Consider the following 23,642-nt stretch of genomic DNA (forward strand, 5'->3'; position numbering starts at 1 on the left):
CCCCTCCAGACCCCCGCACACATACATCCTGATCTCCCCTCCTGTCTGAGGGTCACAGGTGACAGATCAGAAGTCAGAGCCAGCGCGGAGGAGGCCCACGTTTTATTCAGCCACGTACAGGTTCCCACTCCCGCTTGGGGGCTTTGGGGCCAGTCTTGGAGCCACTGCCCCAGGCACATCCCCAGGAGCCAGGATGGGCTTCCCCAGGGCTGAGACGGGTTAGGGACGTGCAGGAGGCTGCGAGCAGCCCACTGGAACTCCCAGCTCGCCAGTCCAGGAAAAGGGGGAGGGGGCACTGGTGGCGAAGACCAAGACCATGACAGAGGCCACTGGCTGGATGCTCAGCGGGCAACGCGCCCCTACAAGTTGGCAGAAGTGGCTGCTGGGTTCGTGTAAGAGAGGCTGCTGCCACCATTGCCTGCAGAAACCTGGGTGAGGGGGGAAGGGGTCCAGGCTGAGGGGCAGAAGCTTCCCTGGGAGAAGCTGCCACCCCAGGGCCCCTGGATGGCCCCCCAGGCTGGGGCAGTGGTCTGGGAGCCTGCCTAGCTCTCGAAGGGTTAATTTGGAGAGAGCACCTGCCAGGCACCACCAGCAGCCAGGTGACTGTAAACAGGGCCTGTCCTCCTCCCTCTGCTCCCTGCACTCCCTCCCCTTGGTTCTAGTCAGCCCCCTTGCAGTCCCCTCGTGCCCCCCCACCCCATCTCCCTCCATTCTCTGCTCTTCCAGCCCAAGAAGGTGTGTGTGCTCATCTGTGTAAAACTGGGAGAAGGAAGTCCCCGGAGTGGGAAAATGGGGTCAAGAAAAGAAAAGTCCCCCTCCCCCACCTGGAGTTCCAGCCCAGGTGACCAAGTAATTATTTACTAGGTCCTGCGGAGAAGGGCGAGGAGAGGGGAGGAGGGGGGGGGGTCCTTGCTTCCCTGAGACTCCCAAGAACCCCACCCAGGCTCACCTGGCTTGGTGAGACTTCAGCCTTGGAATCGGAGACCCCCCCCCCCAACATTCCTCAACCTACCCTCCATTCTTAGGAGAAGAGTGGGGGACAGGTGCTCACTCCTTGTAAGTCCTGTGTGAAGGGTGCCCACCCATTTCACCTCTGGGCATCCCAGCCACAGCCGTGCCCCAGTCCGGCTGACCAGCGAACGCTCTCCTGGAAATGCTGGTTGTGGGGACACTCCCTCATGAGGTCCCCTTCCTTCCATGGTCTCCCCAGGCCTTTCCCCTCGAACTCTCCTGACCTCCACCCACCTCCTCGCCAGGCCCCCCACTGCTTACTTCATGTCACTCCTCACCTTTTCTAAGGTCTTTGGATTTTCCAAGTTACCCCTGCAGGCCCCCTTCCCAGCCAAAGCCTCTTCTCCCTCCACCGTGGGGCCCGCCCGGGCTCACCTCCTCGTAAGGGCTCCGTTTGGAATTGCCAGGGGGCACATAGCGCCCATGGGTGTGGTAGGTGGGGTACTCGCTCATAGGATGGTAGGCATCACGGGTTGGGAAGATGTCCAGCTGCCCACAGTTCTTCCGGCGGCACTGACACACCGCCTGGGGGAGACAGCAGGTCAGGGGGGGCCACGGAGTTCCTTCTGGCAGGGGCACTCTGGTTAGGGCTGAAGACTGAGCACTTACCAGGGCAACGAGATAGATGATGGCCAGCGCCACCAGAACACAGACCAGCACCAGCAGGGCGATGCCCCAGCCGGGCACCCCGGCCCCAGGCCGGGAGGGGGAAGGGAATGACACATCATCCACTGAAAGGAAAAGCAGTCATCAGGGCGGTTTCCCCAAGGAGGCGACCCTCCCCCTGCTACACCCGGGGAGAAGCAGGAATCCGGGTGCTGGAGAGTGAGCGGCCCCAGACGCAGAGTGCTGGCCTGAGGCAAGGACAGTGGCCTCACCACTGACTCTTGAGATGACCCAGTTGTGTCTGTCTGCTGCTGGTTCACGTTGAACAAACTGTGCCTTGACGTTGTTGGCATTGGTGGCGCCCTCTCGGAAAGCCAGGATTGATTCCACCATCACAGATCCCGGCCTGCTCACAGGGAAATGAGCAGTTCAGGTGCAGGTCCCAGCTTCTGGTACTTCCCCCAGCCATAAGCGTACCAGTCCTTCCCCACAGTCACGACAACCTGTACCCACCCCACACAGAGTCCACACCCAGAACCGTACCTGAACTTGACGTCAGAGGAGCCCAGAAAACTCTCCTGTTTATAAATCTGCAAAAGCTGGGGGGGGGGAGAGAGTAGGTACTAAGTTTGGTGCGTGGGTTCGAGCAGTTCTGAAGCTGCTGCGAAGGAGCGCGTGGAGGGAGGGCAGTTACTCACCAATTCGGTAACGTTTCTCTGCAGCACCTGGTAATAGAGAGTGCTGGGATCTTCCAGGGAAGAGTTAAACGGGAGGTTCAGAATATGAAAGAGCAGGAAGAAGAAGGACAGCCTCCGATTGGAAGAGGTGAGGGGCACTATGCTACCATCAGTGCTCCTGGCTGTAGTCCTGGTTCTGTGGCTGGCAGGGGTGGTCGGAGTATCCGAGTGGTGGCTGGGAACTGAGGATGGAGTGCCCTTGCCAACTGGGGAGGTGGTAGCCTTGGCAGAAGTGCCCTTGTGTGCGAGAGTGGTGGCTGAGCTTGAGGCAGGGCTGGTGGTCGGGGAAGAGGTGGCACCGTGGACTGGAGTGGTGGCCGAGCTTGAGGAGCTGGTGGTCGGGGAAGAGGTGGCACCGTGGACTGGAGTGGTGGCTGAGCTTGAGGCAGGGCTGGTGGTCGGGGAAGAGGTGGCACCATGGACTGGAACTGTGGCCGAGCTTGAGGCAGGGCTGGTGGTCGGGGAAGAGGTGGCACCGTGGACTGGAGTGGTGGCCGAGCTTGAGGCAGGGCTGGTGGTCAGGGAAGAGGTGGCACCGTGGACTGGAACTGTGGCCGAGCTTGAGGCAGGGCTGGTGGTCAGGGAAGAGGTGGCACCGTGGACTGGAACTGTGGCCGAGCTTGAGGCAGGGCTGGTGGTCAGGGAAGAGGTGGCACCGTGGACTGGAGTGGTGGCCGAGCTTGAGGCAGGGCTGGTGGTCGGGGAAGAGGGGACACCGTGGACTGGAACTGTGGCTGAGCTTGAGGCAGGGCTGGTGGTCGGGGAAGAGGTGGCACCGTGGACTGGAGTGGTGGCTGAGCTTGAGGCAGGGCTGGTGGTCGGGGAAGAGGTGGCACCGTGGACTGGAACTGTGGCCGAGCTTGAGGCAGGGCTGGTGGTCAGGGAAGAGGTGGCACCGTGGACTGGAACTGTGGCCGAGCTTGAGGCAGGGCTGGTGGTCAGGGAAGAGGTGGCACCATGGACTGGAGTCGTGGCTGAGCTTGAGGCAGGGCTGGTGGTCGGGGAAGAGGGGACACCGTGGACTGGAACTGTGGCTGAGCTGGTGGTCGGGGAAGAGGTGGCACTGTGGACTGGAGTGGTGGCTGAGCTTGAGGCAGGGCTGGTGGTCGGGGAAGAGGTGGCACCGTGGACTGGAGTGGTGGCCGAGCTTGAGGCAGGGCTGGTGGTCGGGGAAGAGGTGGCACCGTGGACTGGAGTGGTGGCCGAGCTTGAGGCAGGGCTGGTGGTCGGGGAAGAGGTGGCACCGTGGACTGGAGTGGTGGCCGAGCTTGAGGCAGGGCTGGTGGTCGGGGAAGAGGTGGCACCGTGGACTGGAGTGGTGGCCGAGCTTGAGGCAGGGCTGTGCGTGGGGAGTGAGCTGCTGGTTGTGCTCACAGAACTGCTGTCAGAGAACCTGGACATTGGCCTGCTTTGGGCAGTCACAGTCTGTGTGCTTCCCGTGTGGCTTGTGTGGCCAGAGGTTGTAGAAACTGTATGGGGGGGAGCGGGGGGAGGAGCTGTAAGAAATTGAGAATGAGGTTCAGGGGTAAATCAGAACAAGGAGGAAATACGTCCTCTAGCATTTGGAGAAATAATGCTAGGAGGATTTGGGGAGCAGGCCGGAGTCAGCCCTCCTCCTCCTTCCCAGCTGCAGCCCCCCTCTCTTCCCACACCCCTCTGCTCCCGGTTTAGCCATTCTCCACGCCTAAGATTTACCTCTCCGGCCGCTCCCACTCCCACCCCCACCCTGGACTTCTCTTCAGGAAATTCACCTGCCCTGGCACCCATTCTCCTGGGGGGTCGTCTCTGAGCCTGTCTCCTTTATTCTGGCACAGACTAGGCCACCTGTCTGCAATTCCTGCCTGGTGGGGTGCCACCTGCCAGGAGACAAAACCCACAGGAAGGCTGTGCGGGTAGCCCCTCCCCACCTGGCGCCCCTCACCTGTAAGCACTGGGACGAGCAGCAGCAGGAAGCAAAAGGGGGCCTGGATGCCTGGTGTCATGGTGGCGGTGGCCCGGGTGGGGAGGGGGCAGGACAGATCCGAGCAGGCACTGCGTGTGAGGTGGAGCAGCACAGGTGCCGGCTGCTTTATACTGGGCCTCCCCCCACCCGCCAGAGCAGGTGACAGGTGACAAAACCCCGCCCCTCCTCCGCTCCCTACCTCCTATCTCTTCCTCCTCCTCCCCAGCCATTCCGGTCCCCTCAGGTAGGGCACATGGGCTCCAATCATTCAACTCTCTGACAACCTGTTTGTTCTCGAGTTGGCCTCCCCTTTTCACCAACCACTCCCTGGCTCCAGAAGGCGGTGTGTGTGTGTGTGTGTAAAAGTGGGGGAGCCTGGGACCTGGGTCCCCAAGGCCTTAGTTTTAGCTCCAGAGCAACAGCCAAGGTTAGAAAGGTAATAGGGAAAGTGGGCCAGGTTAAGGCTGGGAAGTTCACCCTCAGTCCCCCACTCCACTTCTCCGCGGGGGCCCTTGAAGCCCCACTCTGGGGGCTGAGAAGAAAAGGGGGGGGGGGTTGGTAAGGAGTGGACTAGGTGTTGGCTTTGGACCCCCTCCCCCCACCACTTCCCGGAACAGCCCCACCTTGCGAACCGCTCCCTGTCCCGTTCTGCAGTTCTACCCCGAAACACACAGCCCCGCCCCTGCCGGACTTTCCAGCCGACTGAGTTCCTTCCTTGGCTTTCTCCCGAGAAGGAAGCGGGGGAAGAAATTTCCACTTAAACAAGGACGAAGCCGCCGAACTCGAGGGTCTCTCCTTCCCAGCCCTCCCCCGGGAGCGGCAGGCCGCCCTCTAGTGGCCGCGCGGAGCCCCTCGACGCCTGCCCGGGCGGGTTGGGAGGCTGCCCGGGTGGGGGGAGGTCGGACGCCGGCGCTGCCTAACTGGGGGCCGAGAGGCTAGGGAGGGCGGCGCCCCAGGGAGAAGAGTCAGCGGCTGGGACAGAGAAGGGGAGGAACGCAATGTGCCGTCGACGGAGGCTGGGAACTTTAGGAGGGGACTCGGGCGCGGGGGGCGATGTCTGAAGGAAATGGCGCTCAGTGGGTGTGATCCTGAGGTCCATGGAAAAGTGGGCGAGGTATGTAAGAAAGTACATCGGAAAAGTGGGGGGCGGTGGGACGGGTTACGTATTTAGGAGTCAGCTAATAGGTGGGACACAGAATGGTATTGGGGGGCCGTGAACTATCTTTTGGGGAGCAGAGTGGTATTTGGAGCAGGTAAGCACATGGTAAAAGTGCCTGAGGTTGCATAACTTTGGAGAACCGAGATAGATTAAAGGACAGAAATATCTGGGACCAGAGAGGAATTCACACGGGACATGGAATTTAGGGTATCTGGCCTCAGCCGGAGGTGCTGGGTTGCGGTCTCGGCCAACGGAAGCAGCTACATCCGCGTTAGGAAAACAATTCCTAGCCCCAACGAATACAGATTGAAAAGTTAACTTTAAACAGACCGGTGCGGCGGGAAACGTGGGACAACAGCTCTCCACCTGATTGGCGCGGCTTTGTGCGGCGCCCGGCGGGACGTCAGCGCCCCGGCGCGGGTGGGAGGGGCGGGGAAGCCCCGCACCCGCCTTCTAGAGAACGCGCGAGTATCTAGGTGGGCGGCCTCAAAACTTCAACCCTGGAGTTGCTAGGCAACAGCCCTTAGTTCAGTTGCTGGGATACGCGTTACCATGGTGACAGCTCCGCGCCGTGCAGTCGGAGTATTTAAAGAGCAAGCGCGCACAACGCCGGCGTCAGAAAGCGGCCTTCCGGGATACCACTGTCGTCCCTTCGGCCTTCTCCCTCTCCCCCCACCTCCCCTTACCATCCCCTTCACCCTCTTCCGGGCGCCAAGTCTCTCTGGCCTCCCAGGTGAACTCAACTTCCCAGAGCGCTCCGGGTCCTTGGGCTGGTCCCGCTTTAAGCGGTGGGGAGCGGGATCCCGGGCGGGCGGGAGGGACGGGACGCGGTGCAGTGTTGTTCTTTCCCCCGCCAATATTGCACTCGTCCCGGCCTCCGGCCCCTCCGGCCCCCCGGCCCCCCGCTTACCCCGAGCGGGGCAGCCCCAGCCCTCCTGGCTCTCGATCCTGACCCATCTATTGACTGGAGTGTCGCTGCTGCCATCGTAAGTAAGTGGGGCTGGGAGGACTTTAACCACCCTCTGACCAGCACCTCATCCTTCACCTACCCCAGCCCCATCCTTCACCTAACCCTCATCCAGCACCTGCCTCACCGTGCCCCAAACTCAGCCAAACTTCCTCTAACTTCCATCCTACCAGCCCTCTCCCTTACCCTTCTCAGGATCCTTTTTCATTGGTCACTACCCCGGAAAATCCCTAAAATAAGCAACTGCACTGGCTTAGAAAACAACTGGAACTTTATGGTAATATGCTATTATCTTTCCTGGGGTTAGCGCCTGAGAAATGCCCCTTGAAAACTTCCCATCTCCTCAACAGTCACCACTCCTCTGGGGCTGAACTCCTGATTGGTGCCAGAGGAGGGTGTGCATTTGGCTGAGGGGCTGTAGATTAGACCTGGGGGCCTTGGGGATGGATCCCAAGGCCAAAGGGTCTAAAATCAGGATTTTGACTCTGGTAGCCACCTCTTCACACTCTTCCAAGGAGCAGCTGCCTCCGGAATGGCTCAAAGTCCTCGGGAACTGTGTCTGAGGAAGGAGAAACGATTAAAGTCAAGGATGTGACTCTCCCATGAGGGCATGAGAGGTCAGGCTGATATGGGTATAGAGCCTCACCATTGCATCGATACTGGAGATTGGACCAAATGATGTTTTCTTGGGAGAAGCAGAATACACCAAGACGCCCCCCTCGCATGGATGTGTCAATGATCACCCCAGAATCCGCCACTAGCTGGGGACCCTCATAGAGCTTCACTCTGTCCAGGATAGGGGTTTCCGTTGGTGCCAGGGTACCAGTGGGCACTGTGCCACTATGCTGGGGCCCTGCTCATCCCCAACCCCCCTTAGCTCACCAGGCCTGAGAGAAGGAAGGAAAGGGGAGGGAAGGGGGTGCTTTTCTCAGGCCTGGGGCCCCTGGCTCTTTGTCCAGCCCCCTTTGCATCTCAAAGCACCAGCCGCATTCCAAGCGAGGATTGGGTTGCCATGACGATGAACACAATGGGCTGGGGGGTGAAGTCACCCGCTTCCCAGGCTCTGGTCTACCCCTCCCTTATCCCTTGCCCTGGCGCCCCACAGCCCCAGGAACCTTAAAGGGAAACCAACCCAAGTGTCTGGACTCTGGGCTCTTGGCCATTTCCTCTCCCTTCCCTGTCATCCCCACCAACTAGGAAATGCAGTCGGGACAAAGTGCTGAACTAAGAGGCCCCAGCTCTGCTTTGAAGAGCTGTGAAGGGCTTGGTTTGCGCGTGTGTAACTGAGGTCAGACGCCTTGAGGAGGCAGGTTCTGGGCTGGCCCAGTGAAAGGGCTGGATGTGATGTGCCTCTCCACAGGCTGGCCTGGGCTTTGGAGGCTCCCAGAGATGCCCTTGTTTTACTGAGGGCAAATGGAGCACAGAACAGGAAGGACTTGCCCAATATTGCCAATAGTCCGTGGCACTAGAGCCCAGGCTGCCTGATGCTAGGAAGAAAGCAGGGCGGAGGCAGCGTGTCTGTGGTGAGAGAGGAGATGGAGAGAAGTGGTCCCAATCTGGGCCCATGGCACCAAGGCACTGAGTAGAGGGGTCACTGGTGAGTCCCACCTAAAAGGGAAGGAAAGGCTGAGCCCGGGGTCCCTCAGGAGGGCTCAGCCTGTCCCCTCACCGAATGTAGCCAACTTGAGGCCGGTGCAGCAGCTGCCAGCGGTAGGAGGTCTTGTCACGCCAGCCCACATTTCGGGGGTCGGTCCACAGCAGTCGTACCTGGTCAGGGGTGTGGCCAGTATGCCACAAGGCATTCCGGAGGTGCTCACCTGGGCCAGACACTGATGTCACTGCCTGAAGGGCATTGGCAAAGACAGCGGGTCAACCACAGGAACCAAATGAGGGCAGAGACAACAGGCTGGTAAGTACAGGTGGGAAAGGAAGTCCAGGTGGTCAGGAGAATGTTCTGAAGCCCCGGGGAGCCCACCTCCAGACCCAGTGTCTGAGTAAGAGGGTTCCCACTCAGGTAGGGGGGGAGGTTTTGGGAAAGGGTCCTGGATTGGGGAATCTGGGCAGCTGTGGGACCTTGAGCTGCAGCCCAGGCTGGGCAACAGCCCGGAAAGGTGTGGCCTGCCAGTAGGTCTGCTCCGTCTGCTTCCACATGACCACGTAGAAGCGGCCGCTGTCCTGGTAGCTGAAGAGGAAGCCTGCGTAGTCGTCATCGGTCACTGTGTTCACATGGAAGGTGCCTTCAAAGTCCACACCGTTGAAGGCTGTATATCCTAGGGGTGGGTGGGGGTGTGGGATCAAGATCAGGGCAGCAAAGCTACTAGTGGCCCATTGTGCACTGGGGGTGGGAAGGGATGCCTGCTGTATGTGGCCAGCTTGTCCCCACCCTCTGCCCCTGTCAGATTCCTCTATTTGGAGGGCATTGAACTGGGTATCCCGCACATACCAACTGCCAGGCCAGGGTCACTGTTCATGGTCTGAACGATTTCCATGCCCTGGTGATGGGCAATAAAGAAGAAAGACCTGATCCAGGTGCGCTACCCACCTGGGCCCTGCCTGGGAGTTTGGTCTGACAGCACCCACCCAGCCCACTGCCCTAGTACCTGGTTGAGCACGACCCAGTTTGGATCAATCTGAGCATCCCCTTCAGGGTCCAAGACGACGGTCTGATAGGCCCGAAAATCTGTGAGTGTTACCTCTGCACTTTCAGGGCACACATCCAGGGGGTCGACCACCGCATCATTGTCAAAGTCATCCTCACACACATCGCCAATGCCATTGCCTGGGAAGAGTGGAGCTAGGCACTCAGGAATGCCGTGGCCACTGCCACCAGCTAACACTACCACCTGAAACTTCAGTGATGAGAGAATCACTGATCGGCTGCCTCCTTCATGCCCTGCACTGGGGATCAAGCCCGCAGCCTAGGCATGTGCCCTTGACTAGGATTGATCCTGGGACCCTTCAGTTCTCAGGCCGACGCTCTATCCACTGAGCCAAACCAGCTAGGGTAGGTCTTGCATTCTTGACCTCTCTCCCCACCCTGCCCTTTCTAACTCCCCAGCAAGTCTACCACCTCTCCATGGGCAGAGCCCACACCAGTCCAATCCTCTGGGACCCTAGCCTTACCATCCGAGTCCTTCTGATTGGGATTGGGTACCAGGCGACAGTTATCAGGACCAGGAGGCACATAATCTGGGACACCATCATTGTCATCGTCCCCATCACACTCATCTCCAAGCCCGTCATTGTCTGAGTCCAGCTGGGAACTATTGGGTAGCTGTGGGCAGTTGTCTTTGGTGTCCTGATGTCCATCTCCATCACTGCCCAGAAGAAGAGGCACCAAATAAAAGCTCTAAAGGTACCACGTCCTTCCCTTGTCTCCTGCTTAGGAGTCTCTGAGGTATGAGGTGTACCCTCTGTTCAGCCAGACCCCTTACAGTCAGCCAGGTGAGGTGAAGGTCCAGAAGTAGAAATGGAGGACAGACCACAGGAATAACTTCCTGTTCAACAGCAGTGGAGAATTAGGGCTAAACCACAGAATTGAGAATACGCTGGAGAAAAGTTAAGTATCCCCTGTAAGATCTTTTATCTCTTGGCCAAAACCCTACCTGTCTTCATTGGTGTCACAGACATCCCCCACCAGGTCACTGTCTGCATCTGTCTGAGAGAGGGAACTGCTCTCACCATCTCCTCTTGACACCTGAAGAGGGTGACCTGACCACTTTCCATCACCCATTGGTCCCCCCACCCCTTCCCTGCCCTCTCCATTCCCCTGTACCTGGGTAGGATTGCTCATTTCAGGGCAGCTGTCACAAGCATCTCCCACGCCATCCCCATCCCTATCTGTCTGTAGGGGGTTGGGGACTTTAGGGCAATTGTCCAGTCCATTGGGGATGCCTAGAAGACATGGGGATAGCAAAGGGTGTCACACTCTCCTAGGCTGGTGAAAGCCCTGAGCTTTGTCTCCCATCCAGAGGATAGCTGTTCAGGAAATCTGCCTGTATCTTGTCTGACCCTTTTGCCTGCTCTCTCCCTGCCTAACCTTACACCCTGCCTTACATTCCCATTGACATCTGCCGTAGGAAGTCACCAGGCTGACTTTCATAAGAACACCCTCCCCCAATTCTCAGACTTCCTAGTCTCTCTGTTTAATTCCCACTGTATCCAAATTCTTACAGGTCTCCCACCCCCTCAGCCCAGGCCTGCACCATCCCCATCCACGTCGTTGTCACAGGCATCCCCTTCCCCATTGCCATCTGTGTCCTTCTGGTCATTGTTGGGGACGTTGGGGCAGTTGTCACAGGCGTCACCAAAGGAATCTGTATCTGAGTTTTGCTGGTCCTTGTTGGGGAACAGCCGGCAATTGTCCTGGGGTGGGAAGGAAAGAGTCAGGCCTCCCTCAAACCACTGGCCACCTAGCACCCACCATGTCCCTGTACCCTTGTCTACGATCACCAATCCTGTGATGGTCCACCTGCTCGGTGCAGTCCCACCCACCACCCACCCAACCTCTAGGTAGTCCACCTTGTCCTGGGCACCAGGCTATGCCTCCCTAATTGGGAGTACTAGAGCCCTTCCTGCAGAGCTGCCAGGGGCCAGAGGTAGGGGGAGCAGGGTTATGGGACCAGGCAACAGAGACAGGGAGGAAAGTATAGGACTAGGAGGAACAGAATGTCAGGAGCCACCTCAACGTTCTTGATCCCGTCCCCATCAGCATCATCATCACACTGGTCCCCCACGCCATCATTATCAGCATCTTCCTGCCCAGAGTTAGGTGTCAAAAGGCAGTTGTCCTAAAGGCCAGGGAGGAGATGGATGGACGAGTGCTGGCCTGCCCGCGCCTGGGGCGCCCACCCTGCTCACGCGCCCGCCGGCAGCTGCCGCGGCACCTGTTTGCAGTGCTTGTTGTTGTCCATGCAGGGCAGCGCCTGATCTGGGTAGCCATCGATGTCAGTGTCAGGCCCACACACGTTCCCGTTCCCGGCCCAGCCCACGTTACACTGGGGCAACACAAAGGGTGGCAGTTAGCAGTCGGCTGGCTCCCCCAAGCCCACCCTTTCCCCTGCTTCAAGCTCTATTCTCATCACCCAGTTCCTGGGCCCAGGCCAACTTCCCTTTCCCATGAAGGTCCTCATCCCAACCCCTAAACATGCTCACTAGCCCTATCCCATCCCCAGACTCTGCCTTTTCCTTCTAAGCCTCAGGCCCAGCTCACCGAGCAGGACACTGCACCGTTGCGTTCAAAGAGGCAGTGCGCATGGACATGGCAGGGGCTGTGGGCCGGGCTGTGGCAGGTCCGAGCTGGAAAGCAGCCCTGGCTTTGGTTGCCCAGGAAGCCCAGGCGACAGGGACCACACTTGAAAGAGCCCTACGAGTAGGGAAACACAGTCTCAGGAAAGAGGGCAGCCTACCAGGCACCCAGCACCAGCACTAAGCCACCTGAGGGCTGTAGGATGGGCACGCAGCTATATGTCAGGTCTATCAATGATCTCAGGTTCTCCTGGCAACCTTTCTAAGTAGATAATAGCCCCACTTTTCAAGCAAGGAGCATGAGGCTCAGAAAAGGTAAATAACTTGCTAAAGGTCACAGCTAGTAAGGGGCAAAACCAGGTCCATGAAGAACACCAACGATGTGTAGTGCCCCGGGGAAAGAGGAGGGGAAGCAGGAAGTTTGAAGAGGGGGTTGCACACTCCCACCACCCCAGACACACTCGGGGTGTTCAGCTCACCACTGTATTGGTGCAGATGGAGTTTGGGTCGCAGCCACCGTTGTTCCCATCGTTGCATTCATCAACATCGTTGCAGACCTGAAGGGGCAGACTTTGGGTAGAACCAGACCTGTGGTAGGTCTCCTCAGACACGGGAGAGGGCACTGGTGTGGCCTTAACTGTGAGCACTGACCTGAAGCCCAGACCCAAAACCAATGCAAAGCCAGCAGATGAGTCAGTAGCCTAGCCCATTTATCACAAGAGCCCCAAGGCCAACCCAGAAACCCCTGGCCCCTGCAAGGCCAAGCTCTCTTGTTCACACACTCTACCCAACCTGACCTGTTTGCTGGCTCGGGCATAGTCGATGCCCACTCCAGACACCCGTGTGCCTTTGTAGCCTGGAGGACAGGCCTCGCAGTGGAAACCAGGCATAGTGTTGATGCAGCTTGAGCCCGGGAAACAGGGGTCAGCATGAGCACACTGGGGACAGATGAGCAGGAAGAAGAAGTCAGGCCCCTCCTATGACCCTGGGACCACTGCTCCTGGTGTCCCATCTGCAGCCCTTCCCACCCAACCTCACTGTGCTCTGAGCCCCACGTCCAGCCTCCCTCTGGGTTCCCTGCCAACTACCCATCTCACACTCCCACTCCCCCAACACCTTCCCTGTGTGGTCCTTTAGTCTTTGCCTCAGGCTTTCTACCTTCCTTCTCACACTTCTTTTCTGGTCTCCAGCCTCTCCTAAACCCCAGGTAACTCTGCTTCCGACCAACATTTCCCTCCTAACGTCCTCCCCCCGGCTGTCTGTGCCCTTCCAGATTCCGCCCTTCCCCACCTCATTGATGTCGGTGCAGTGGGTGCCATTGCCCTGCAGGCCAGGGGGGCAGGGCCCACAGCGGTAGCCAGGGTACTCGTACACTTCCATGCAGTCCACACCGCGGAAGCAGGGGTTGGGGCTGCAGTGGGAACGCTGCTCGTGGAAGCCTGCAGGGAGGGCACAGTCAGAGCCGCCAAGAGGTCACCATTCAAATCACCGGCACTGGCGGCCCACGCCATGGGGTGGGATGCACAGTGATTCCACCTGGAGCCCTCCCCTGCTCTCCCACTCACCGCACACCTGACACTCCATGATGGTGTTTCGGATCAGGGACATTTCCTTCACCTGGCAGACACAAGGATGGGGAAGTCAGCTCTCAGCATTTGCCACCCACCTCAGAGTCTGCTCCCCTTCGCTGACCCGCTCCCACCTGGTCTCGGATATCATCCCGCAGCTCCACCAGGATCTGGTTGAAGAGGGTGAGTTGGGTGACCAGTGCCTTGGTTTGCTCCCCTGTCAGGGCCCAGGATGCAGAGAGGCTCAGAACTGGGACACCAGCCCTGGTCCCTCTTTGGGTAATAAGCCAGCTCCTGCTACTGCTACCCCCACCTTTAGATTCCGCCCTATTCCTGACTGAAGAGGACTTAGTCTCAGGCAGCTGCCAAAGCCTAGGTCCTCCTCCGGACGCTCATGCCCTGCCACCTCCTCATGGCCTACTCACCGAGGATGGAGTGAAGAGCGTTGGCCACTAGAGAGAAGAAAACACAATCAGAGGGTAGAGTTGTAAAGAGGGGCCTGGCTGGTGAAGAGGGAGAAGGAAAAGGACAGAAACAAAGGTCTGGAGCCTTGGAATAAGGATATGGGGTGTTAGATGGTGGAGGTCAGAGGTGACAGGCAAGCAACACCAGCTTTTTACTCAGGTGAGGGACCCTCTAAGGGAGTTGCCTCAGACAGTCAAAACCCAAATCTGGTTCCCAGGCATGAAGGGATCCGAGTGAGGTAACCCAAAGCAGGGCCAGGGCCACAATATATTCCATTTCCTCCCTCCCAAGCTTCTACCTCAAGAGCACTGTCTTTGAAATATGTGGGAGATGTGGGTGTTTTCTCTAGGTAAGAGCCCCTGAACATCCCTGTCAGGGAGACCAGGCAGATGAGCCATGCTCAGAGAAACTGCTGGTCGGTGACAGCACCAATGGGAGCTAAAAAAAGACCCAAGACCCTTATCTCAGTCAAAACCAAGACCAAGCAATTAGCATCCTCCGAGTTCTATTCTTCTATTGGATCGTTTTATTTTTCTGACCTGAATAGGGCGATTTCTTTTCTTTTCTTTTCTGGTCTTTTTATCAGAACAGGGAGATTTTTTAACCCACACCTTTTGGTATGGCTTTATTGTTTGGAGATCAGTCAGAGGTGAAGGAGATTTGGGGTAACAGTGCCAGAGCCCCATAAATAGGTGAACCAAAGGAATGAATGTTAAGGGGGAGGTCCAAAGGAGGTGAGTCACCAAAGACGACAGAATGTGATCTGGGGTCCAGGATGTCAGCTGATGGAAGTCACTGTGTTACCTGCACTGTGGATGGACTCGTCCCCCTGGAACGGACACTCACTCAAGGCTCCGACCCGGGCCATGGACCCGCCCAGAATCATCTTCATAGATTCCACGAAGCCCTGGGGGGATAGGAGAACAGGGTGGGAGGACCTACCACCTCCTCGCACTGCTACAAACTGTTTCCACAGAAACTCCAGGTCCTCCCTTCCCCCTTACCTGCATCCTCAAATAAGCCTTCTGTCCAGTCCTAATCTCCAGCCCATTGACCTCCGCTGGAGGAATGGGGGCCAATGCCGGGAGACCAGCATGCTGATCGCCTAGTCTGCAGTCCACATAGAGCTGCAGAGCAGGGCTGGGGCGGGATGGGCCTCGGAGTCGCAGGAGAGCTGTGTGTGTGCGCCCGTCGGCCAGGCCTGCTTGCTGTAGGTTCACTGCGTGGACTTTGCCATCCTCCCGCTGGTACCGCACCAGCACTGCCCGGGAGGGGAGGTCAGTCTGGGCACTGTCCCCCACCCCCTGCCTCCCAGTTGAGCCTTGGATCAACTCTTCTGGATGCCACATCTCTAGTCTCTATGATCCCTTCCTCAGCCATGCATCTGTCAAAACCTTGTACGTATGTTTTTTAAGTTGGTTCAAAGACTAGGAGCTGCTTAGTCTTCAGTGGCATCAGATCACTCTATCTCCTGCAGGGTGACAGCTGGTTCTGTACCCACTAAACTATCCCAAGAATGTGAGGAACCGCTCCATGCCCCTGCCTAGGGGACCCCTCCCCGCAAGCATCCCAAGTACAACATTCCATCCCGACAAAGACCAGCCCTTACCCTATTGTTTGGGTACCTGGCATTCTGGGGTATCTCCTAAGTACCCCATACCAGGTAGCCCTGGTGCCTGGGCACGGCCGGATAGTCCAAGGTCCCCAGTGGAACCCAATTAAAAAGAAGAGGGATATGGGATATGGGAGTGGGGATAAGGGAGAGTGCTCAGGGGGTCATTGCTGCAGGAAAGGAGATGCCCACCAGTCACCTTTGTTGATCTTGCCCACAACAGAGGCCTCCAGCCATCGTGTGTTGTCTTGGCGAGAGTAGAGGCCAAAGAGGACACCACCCTGTTTAGGAGGCAGGCGGAAGGTGGATAGGAGGTAGATGTCCCCAGCAGTGAGCAGGGCTGTCCGGATCTTCTCTGCCACAGCTACCATCTGCCGGGACTCGCCCACAGTCAGCAGGTCAATCACTGGCCAGGCAGGGATTATCAAGGTCAGAGAATGGGGTTAGATGCTAAATCCTGCCCAAGTCCCTGAGCCCTCAGGGGTGGGGCATCCTTCATCCCTCCGCCTACCCCCGCCCCCTGACAGTGTTCACCTCAAAATGCAACCCTTGCTGCTATCAGAGGACAAGATATCATTCCTTCCTTCCCTTCAATACTGCCTACTGCCACGCTCTGGGAATCCACAGGCCTGAGGCTCATTTGGAAACAAGAAACAGTGTCCCACAAGTCTGAGACCTCTCCACCAGGTGGCGCAAGGGAGTCACTGCTGATTCCAGGCAGGAGTAGCACCTGGTGCCCATAGCACAAAAACTGGAAGGCAGTTTCTCTTACACAGCAGGCTTTGGCTCCTTCTACACCCCAATGCCCCTCCTCCCACCCTGGGGGCTCAGCACACTCGCTCTGGATGAGAACAGCTGCCCACTGAGGGATCTGACCCTCCCACTGTCTGGCTCTCTCCCTGGAGAATGTAGGACCCAGCTCCTTCGCCTCCTGTGTCCCGGCCAATCTGTGGTTTCCCTTCCAGCCAGTGAAGAATCTGTGCCTGTGTCATCTGCCTCAGCTACCTCTCCCACACCCACAGGCCCATCCCACCCCAGACCTCCCGAGAGCCCAGACCACTTGGTCCCAACCCCCACCCTGTCCTTGGGCAGCCAGCAGCCTAGGGGACGAAGAAGCCTAGGGGACCACAGTGCACCCACTTTCACGCGGCTCTCCTAGATCCTGGGGTGCCTGGGGATGCTCAGACACCAATCCAGCCAGGCAGCCCTCGCACCCTGCTCCTGAGTCCTCTGCCCTGGCTTCATGCTGACTCTGGCCAGTTCCCACTCCCTCACCTACCACCCTCTGGTGTTCACTCCTTCCCACGGGGCCAAAATGCACCATTTCTTCGCTCTGGCTCCATTTCAGGACTCTCCCCTTCTCCCCTTGCCCACATGTCCCCTGCTACTAGGCTGAGGGCAAATGGGGAGGAGGCAGAAGATGGAAGAGGATGGAGACAGGCTTACCCTGCAGGTCCTGGCTGGCAGATGCGAAAGTGCAAAGGAGAAGAAGAGCCAGGGCCCCCCGAAGTTCCTGTGTCTCCATGCCGCGCAGCCGGCTCACTATCCCTGGCGGGCCGGCGGCTGGGAGGGGAAAAGGCTAGGCGGAGAGCGCAGGAGGGGGGGGGGGGGGGGCGGAGGGACTGGAAGGGGGAGTTGCAGGGGGGGGGCAGCAGGCGGGTGAGGGGGGGCTGAAACAAAGAGCTGCCAATCACCCTGGAGGCATCCCCAGCTCCAGGAACCAGGGCCCTGGGGACGGGCCCCGGAGGCCTCCCCGTCTACTGCCCCTCCTTCCCGGTCCTCTCCTCTTGCTCGCTGCCTCCCTCTCTCCTGGCACCTCCTTGCTGGGGGCCACTACCAAATGCTACTGTTTTCTGGAATTCACAGTTAGGGAAGGCAGAAACCCCCGGCAGGGCAGTGCCCGACGGTGGGCATCCCTCCACAGCTGGCATGCAAGGGAGCGGTGGAAACTAGCTCTGGCGCCCAGGGAGTGCCCACAGGGCAGGAAGCGTGCTGCTCTGACACGGCAAGTGCCCTGTATTGGAGTGACGGTCCCCTGACACGTGCCTGCACCTCCCTGTTCCCTCATTCCTGGGAAAACCTGGGAGCTTCCAGCAGGAACTGGAGGGGAAATCTAAAAACAGCGGTCAGTGAGGTCGGAGTGAGGAAATCAGGAAAGAGGGAAGGGAGCTCAGAGACAGCGTGGACCAGGGAAAGAGGGGCCAGACTGGGAACACCGAGGGTCCTGGCTGACAGGCCATGACCCGGATGAAGCGGAGGGGCGCCTCGGTTCTGTCACCAAGGCAACAGCCCGCGAGCCCCACCTCCCCTCCCCCACCCAGGCCCTAGCTCGGCCTCGTTCCGGCGGCCGCCACCGCCCCTGTTTTGTTTCCATGGCGACAGGCGGCGCGGGGCCGGCTCCAAGCATAACGCGCTGTGGAAAACATGCGCCTCGGGGGATCCCCCCCGCAGCCCCGGCTCAGGGCCGAGGCCTGAGGGGCCCTAGAGCCGTCAGGTCACGTGGAGATATGCGAGACCCCCTCCCCGCCCCCCAGGGCCGGCCCAGGCGCTCGAGACCCCTTTCTCCCGGGCCTGCCACTCCTTCGGGGGCTCGGGGATCCCCTCCGCCGAGGGTTCCCGACTCTCCAAGGCGCGCCAGGTCGGGAGCCCTTCCCCCAACTTGGGGAGCCGCCTCTACAGCAGGCGGCGGCCGCCTTCCCCAGAGGCCCTCAGCTCCGCCCCCGCCGCCCGGGCCACGGGAAGCCGCACCTCCCGCGGAGCCTCCCTCAGCCCTCGGCCTCCAGCGACCCGAGCGGCGGCGGCGGCGGCGGCGGGGGGCGGGCCGAAGCGCGGGGGGAGGTGCTTCCGGGACAGAGGGCGGGCAAGATGGCGGCGCCCATGGAGCTGTTCTGCTGGTCGGGGGGCTGGGGGCTGCCTTCAGTGGACCTGGACAGCCTGGCGGTACTGGTGAGGGGTGGTGCTGGCGCCCTGGAGGACTAGGGAGGGGGCCCTAACTAGCCGATCACCCGAATTTTGCCAGGGCTCCCCAGCACGAGCGAAGTGGGAGAAACTGAGGCAATCGAAGGGCGTGCCGGTCCGGTCTGGGCTCAGTGCCCTGTGCCTTAGCAGCCTGGGTTTTGTGTAGCCATAAAGAAAGGCCTGGCCGAGGGCGCAGGAAATGGGTTTTAGTCCTCGCTCATCCACTTGCCGGCTGTGTGACCTTGGGGCGATCACTTCCCTCTGGGCGGTTTCTTCATAGCCATGTTTACGGATGCTGAGCAGTCTCCGGGTTCTCAGGCTTGGCATTCCTACCTCCTCAGCCTCTCCTCTTCCTCCCTTTCCTCTTCCTCCTCCTCACCAAACAGCATTGATTGCGCTTATTGTTTATTGAACCAAAAGGCCCACAGCCAGGCTCTGTAGAAAGAGCTTTCACTCATTCACTCCTTCATTTAATAAGCATGTATGAGGCCTCTTCCGAGTACCAAACATTGGCATGCAAAATAAATAAGACTTGGTCCCCCGCCTTGGGGTTGTTTATAGAAAGGCAGACATGTCAGCAAATACGTGTAATAAAATGTTCAGGTGCTAAGGTATAAGTAAGAACAGGCCACAGAGGTTGCCTAAAAGGGGCATGGTCGGCCCTAGCCGGTTTGGCTCAGTAGTTAGAGCGTGGACCTGCGGACTGAAGGTTGGGGAGGCAACCAGTCGATGTCTCTCTCCCATCGATGTTTCTCTCTCTCCCCCCTCCCTTCCACTCTCTCTAAAAATTAATGGGGGGAAATATCCTTGGATGAGAATTAACAACAAAAAAGTACATGGTCAGTTTTTCCAAGAAAAGGGATATACTGGCTAGAACACACTTCTGAGGATAAATGTTCCCCAGGTGGATTGTAGGAGAGGAGATGAAAGGATTTTCCTAGCTGACTGGTAATCATGGATATATCCATCATCTCTGAGCCCTGTGTTGCCCATTGTGAAGTAATGTCCTCCTGTGTGTGTGTGTGTGTGGGCATGTGTGTGTGAAGTACTAAACATAGATCATATCATAAAAGGTATTCAATATGTTTTCTCTTCTTGATTCCCCTGTGGGGGCCATGTCCCTGGCCTCTCTGCCTTCTGCTTCCTTCCCTGCAGACCTATGCCAGATTTACTGGTGCCCCACTCAAGGTGCACAAGATCACCAACCCCTGGCGGAGCCCTTCAGGTACCCAGTGTCCCTGGGCGGGGGGGTGAGGAAGGGTGTGTCCAAGGGGAGAAGCAGGAGACAGACAGGAATGTGGTCCAAATACGGGTGGATGGGCAGCTAAGGGTCTGGTGGGCGTACTTCTTTCTCAATGTCAGGAACTCTGCCTGCCCTTCGGACCAGTCACGGAGAGGTCATCTCAGCACCACACAAGATCATCACCCACCTTCGAAAAGAGGTAGGTGGCCGGGCGAGGGGAACTGCTAGTGAGAAACGTTCAGTCAATTCAGTGCAACACGCATTTATTGAGCCCCAGGTATATGCCAGGCTAGATGCAGGGGACCCAGAGCTTCAAGGAACAGTGTGATGGGGACACACACACACACACAGTGTTGGTATGAGGCAGTAAGTAGGCCAGAGATTACGCTGGGGCACTTTGGGGGCATCTGGAGGCACAGTGCCCTCTGCCTGCTGGGCGGAGAGAGAGACGAACAGGCTGATGACACAAGGATGGGAAAGGAGACTGGAAGAGAGCAGCTGGCTCAGGTGAGACCCTTGAAAGTGAGACCAGAGAGGGACTTCCAAGGGCCATCGCCGTTTTTCAGGGAGTAGGTCAGGCGGGATATGGGACTCAGGATGGACAAGGGTTAGAGCCAGGGTGGGAAGCTGGAAGAGTATTACAAGAAGAATGGGGAGGCCCAAGCTATGTTCCTCACTCTCTCCTGGACCAAGGGACCTGTGGCAAGTCGCTTAATGTGTCAGGGCCCTAAGCTCCTTATTTGTTTTTTTATCTTTATTGTTGAAAGGATTACATATGTCCCCTTTTTCTCCCATTGACCCCTTATAGCCTGCCCTGCCCCAGGCCTCCACCACCCTATTGTCTGTGTCCATGGGTTATGCACATATACATACATGTTCTTTGGTTAATCTCTTCCCACCCACCCCCGCCTTCCCTCTGAGACTCGACAGTCTGTTCCATGCTAAGCTCCTTATTTGTAAAACCAGGGGGCAAAGCTAGGATGCTTTCCAAGGGTTCTTTTAGTTTTCATGGTCTGATTAAAAAAGGGAACACACGCCCTAGCCGGTTTGGCTCAGTGGATAGAGCGTTGGCCTGTGGACTGAAAGGTCCCAGGTTCGATTCCGGTCAAGGGCACATGCCCAGGTTGTGGGCTCATTCCCGGGTTGTGGGCTCATTCCCCAGTGGTGGGCATGCAGGAGGCAGCCGATCAGTGATTCTCTCATCATTGATGTTTCTCTTTCTCCCCCTCTCTCTTCCTCTCTGAAATCAATAAAAATTTATTTTAAAAAGGCGGGGGGGAGGAATACAGAAGTGGGACCCTCTTCTCCATTTCTACTTTCCCAAATACTAAGGAGCTGGGGAATTAGTGGAGGCTTGAGAAGCATGTAGAGAGGGATCCAGATAAAAGCCAAAGTTCCTGGCAGGGACTGGGCCACAGCCATGTTGCCTTATGTGTGAGCACACCTTTTCCAGCTCTCAGAGTTTTCTCATAATAGCCACATTGAGAGAAAGAGATCAGTACCCCCATTCCACAGGGAAGAAAGTGAGGCTCAGAGAGATTGAAGGATCATGCTCAAAAGGTTATTCGGGGACAGAGTTTACTCAAAATGTGGAGGGGGTTGCTAAGCAACAGACACTGGAGCCTAGGAAGATGAGGCAGCCTGAGACCTGGGGGTACGGCTGGAATGTGTGTGTGGTGGTGGCGGCGCCTGGGCCATGGAATGAAATAGAGGCAATAGCCAAGAGCTGGGCATTGAGAGAAGCAGCCAGGGGGCCCTGGGCCCATGGGTCCAGGAGCATGAGGATGGCGTTCCCTAGTTCCTGAGGCATGGATGGAGGCCCAGCCTGCCTCTGAGCTCACTCTGTTAGCTTTGCGGTGCCTGGACTGGAGAAGTTACTGTTAGAAAGTTGCTGTCAGCAGGCATGTTGCCACCTTTCCGTGGAAACTCTGGGAGCTGCTCCTGGTTTGCGGCTGGGCCTTCTTTCCTTCCCCAATGGGCACGAGATCTTGACGGCCAGCAGGCTCCAAGGCCCAGGCTGTCCGCCAACAGTAACAGGCTCCTGGCTGGGCCCAGGCCACGGGGCCTCAGCAGGAAAAACTCCTTGCTCTCCCTCTGCTACCCTCAGAGGCCAGTGAGGGTGGTGCCAGACAGGATGCTCCTGAGAAGCGCCCTGCAGCCCCCCAGCACCAACTCACGGTAGGCCTTTCCTCCCCAGAAGTACAACGCTGATTATGATCTGTCCGCCCGGCAAGGGGCAGACACCTTAGCCTTCATGTCTCTGCTGGAGGAGAAGCTGCTCCCCGTGCTGGTGAGTGTGCCCAGACCTCCCAGGGTGTATGGCCAGCGGGGGAGGGGCCAGGGACACACACCCAAACCCCTCAACCCACCCCTCCAGCCTTGGAGCAGCATGGGGATCAGAGCCCACCCTGAGTCAGGCAGGTGCACTGGCTCAGACCCACCTCGTCCTTCCTATGTGCCCATCCAGATCCATACTTTTTGGATAGACGCCAAGAACTATGTGGAGGTGACTCGGAAGTGGTATGCGGAGGCCATGCCCTTTCCCCTCAACTTCTTCCTGCCTGGCCGCATGCAGCGGCAGCACATAGAGCGGCTCCAGCTGCTGTGCGGGGAGCATAGGCCTGAGAACGAGGAAGAACTGGAGAAGGAGGTACCTCTGGGAGAGGGTGCTGTTGTGTGAGAGAAGCCCCCAGGGTAATGGCCAGGCGTGGGACTGCCTAGGAGGGGAGGTGGAACAGTGCCCGCAGCCTCAGCCTCCCTGTCCTCCCTGCAGCTGTACCAAGAGGCTCGGGAATGCCTGACCCTCCTCTCTCAGCGCCTGGGCTCTCAGAAATTCTTCTTTGGAGATGCGTGAGTCTGACTCCAGGGGAGTAAGAGGTGGCTTGGAAGAAGATGCGGGTTTTGATGTAGCTGCAGGGGTTTGGGTGGGCTCAGCTTTGGACGAGAGGTCCTCGGGACAGACACTGGGTCTGGTGACAGTGGGGCTTGGAGTTGCCTCAGTGGTACAGGAGGGTGGGAGGGCCGCCAGGCACAGGCGGAGCCTGCAGGGCTGTGGGGCACTCAATGTGCCCTTTATGCAGCCCTGGGCTAGAGTCCCATTGGGGCCAGGCTGGCGCCACCTAGGGGCCGTCGCCACAGGAGACCCAGAAAGGTGTGTCCTCTCCTGCCCTAGTGGTCCCTGCTGTCCAGAGCCACCTCCCAGGGCAAACTCTTCCTCTGACTCCATCTCTACCCCCTCTGCCAAAGCCGTCCTCCTCCCTCACACCCCTCTCTCTGCTCCAGCCCTGCCTCCCTGGACGCCTTTGTCTTTAGCTACCTGGCCCTGCTGCTGCAGGTAAAGCTGCCCAGTGGGAAGCTGCAGGCCCACCTTCGGGGACTGCATAACCTCTGTGCCTACTGCACCCACATCCTCAGCCTCTACTTCCCCTGGGATGGAGGTAAGGGGCAGATAGATGCGGGGTGGTTGCTGGCCCTGGGGAGAGTGGGCAGGGATCCAGGAACGAGCCTCCCTGCCCACCTTCCTTCCTTATCCCTCAGCTGAGGTGCCACCTCCGCGCCAGACACCAGTGGGCCCAGAGACTGAGGAGGAGCCGTACCGGCGCCGGACCCAGATCCTGTCCGTGTTGGCGGGGCTGGCAGCCATGGTGGGCTATGCCTTGCTCAGTGGCATTGTCTCTATCCAGCGGGCAACACCTGCCCGGACCCCAGGCACCGGGGCCCTGGGCATGGCTGAGGAAGATGAGGAGGAGTGATTCGTCCTCATGCTCCCTGGACTGATTTTTCTACTCTCATGCATTCCAGAGGTCCCTGTGTCTCCCCGTTGTCGGTGCAGCCAGAAATGGGGTGTCCCCTGAAAATAAACCTGCTCACGCTTACTGGGATCAGACATTGTCCTGTAAGGGGCCGTCTGGGTCCTTGCCTTCGCTGTGCTTGGCTTCTTAGCTGCTCGGCCCTGATGCTGACATAGCTCCCGCAAGGACCCAGTCCTGCATCTCCAGGAAAGACAGACAGTCCTCAGTTCTGGGCCCAGCCTTCCTAGTCGCTTCCTTTTCTTGCCCTCCCTCCCCCCATCTTGTGTTTGTACAGACAGTGAGCTCACCCTGGGCCTGGGCCCAGTTTCCACCGGC

At 58.4% G+C, this 23,642-nt stretch overlaps 3 protein-coding genes across 10 annotated transcripts; 1 reads left to right on the forward strand and 2 right to left on the reverse strand.

Moving 5' to 3' along the window:
* Positions 1-102: 102 nt before the first annotated feature.
* On the reverse strand, positions 103-6,084 carry MUC1 (mucin 1, cell surface associated). Of its 3 annotated transcripts, none has more exons than XM_079760954.1 (7): positions 4,276-6,084; positions 2,316-3,823; positions 2,161-2,216; positions 1,890-2,023; positions 1,621-1,742; positions 1,387-1,536; positions 103-428 (listed from the first exon to the last, which is right to left on the reverse strand). In XM_079760954.1, the coding sequence occupies exons 1-7, from the start codon at positions 4,334-4,336 to the stop codon at positions 360-362; spliced, it is 2,100 nt and encodes a 699-aa protein (XP_079617080.1). In that variant the 5' UTR covers positions 4,337-6,084; the 3' UTR covers positions 103-359. The 3 variants fall into 3 exon arrangements, with proteins under 3 accessions (XP_079617080.1, XP_079617079.1, XP_079617081.1); XM_079760953.1 differs by having other exon boundaries at positions 2,316-3,850; XM_079760955.1 differs by lacking the exon at positions 4,276-6,084 and adding an exon at positions 4,106-4,210 and having other exon boundaries at positions 2,316-3,850.
* On the reverse strand, positions 4,132-17,713 carry THBS3 (thrombospondin 3). Of its 5 annotated transcripts, XM_079760932.1 has the most exons (24): positions 16,761-17,713; positions 15,514-15,720; positions 14,707-14,963; positions 14,507-14,609; positions 13,663-13,689; positions 13,372-13,454; positions 13,235-13,286; positions 12,960-13,108; positions 12,467-12,607; positions 12,149-12,226; positions 11,635-11,787; positions 11,309-11,419; positions 11,105-11,212; positions 10,628-10,787; positions 10,198-10,316; positions 10,028-10,080; positions 9,546-9,739; positions 9,023-9,201; positions 8,866-8,914; positions 8,496-8,692; positions 8,092-8,264; positions 7,069-7,208; positions 6,919-6,981; positions 4,132-4,210 (listed from the first exon to the last, which is right to left on the reverse strand). In XM_079760932.1, the coding sequence occupies exons 1-23, from the start codon at positions 16,837-16,839 to the stop codon at positions 6,923-6,925; spliced, it is 2,871 nt and encodes a 956-aa protein (XP_079617058.1). In that variant the 5' UTR covers positions 16,840-17,713; the 3' UTR covers positions 4,132-4,210; positions 6,919-6,922. The 5 variants fall into 5 exon arrangements, with proteins under 5 accessions (XP_079617058.1, XP_079617060.1, XP_079617057.1 ...); XM_079760934.1 differs by lacking the exon at positions 7,069-7,208; XM_079760931.1 differs by lacking the exon at positions 4,132-4,210 and having other exon boundaries at positions 6,197-6,981; positions 16,761-17,712.
* A 430-nt stretch (positions 17,714-18,143) lies between these two features.
* MTX1 (metaxin 1) lies at positions 18,144-23,267 on the forward strand (the record flags this gene model as incomplete). 2 transcript variants are annotated; one of them, XM_079760996.1, is made up of 8 exons in its annotated part: positions 18,144-18,260; positions 19,428-19,497; positions 19,635-19,714; positions 21,713-21,805; positions 21,983-22,165; positions 22,289-22,365; positions 22,798-22,952; positions 23,053-23,267. In XM_079760996.1, the coding sequence occupies exons 1-8, from the start codon at positions 18,180-18,182 to the stop codon at positions 23,265-23,267; spliced, it is 954 nt and encodes a 317-aa protein (XP_079617122.1). In that variant the 5' UTR covers positions 18,144-18,179. The 2 variants fall into 2 exon arrangements, with proteins under 2 accessions (XP_079617122.1, XP_079617121.1); XM_079760995.1 differs by having other exon boundaries at positions 18,168-18,254.
* Between the last annotated feature and the right edge of the window lie 375 nt (positions 23,268-23,642).

The sequence above is a fragment of the Cnephaeus nilssonii genome (assembly GCF_951640355.1).
Source record: "Cnephaeus nilssonii genome assembly, chromosome: 21".
In the NCBI taxonomy this organism is placed as follows: Eukaryota; Metazoa; Chordata; class Mammalia; order Chiroptera; family Vespertilionidae; genus Cnephaeus; species Cnephaeus nilssonii.

What these genes read in the sequence shown, in the direction of transcription:
- MUC1 (XM_079760953.1), bottom strand. Translation starts at nt 4,336, where the DNA reads ATGACACCAGGCATCCAGGCCCCCTTTTGCTTCCTGCTGCTGCTCGTC. An exon ending in GGTCATCTCAAGAGTCAGTG is followed by an intron (nt 1,743 to 1,889) that starts GTGAGGCCACTG and finishes TTTTCCTTTCAG; the next exon opens with TGGATGATGTGTCATTCCCT. An exon ending in AACGGAGCCCTTACGAGGAG is followed by an intron (nt 429 to 1,386) that starts GTGAGCCCGGGC and finishes CCCCTCACCCAG; the next exon opens with GTTTCTGCAGGCAATGGTGG.
- THBS3 (XM_079760932.1), bottom strand. Translation starts at nt 16,839, where the DNA reads ATGGAGACACAGGAACTTCGGGGGGCCCTGGCTCTTCTTCTCCTTTGC. An exon ending in CCATCTGCACCAATACAGTG is followed by an intron (nt 11,788 to 12,148) that starts GTGAGCTGAACA and finishes CCCTACTCGTAG; the next exon opens with GGCTCTTTCAAGTGTGGTCC. An exon ending in TGTGACACCAATGAAGACAG is followed by an intron (nt 9,740 to 10,027) that starts GTAGGGTTTTGG and finishes TCTTCTGGGCAG; the next exon opens with TGATGGAGATGGACATCAGG.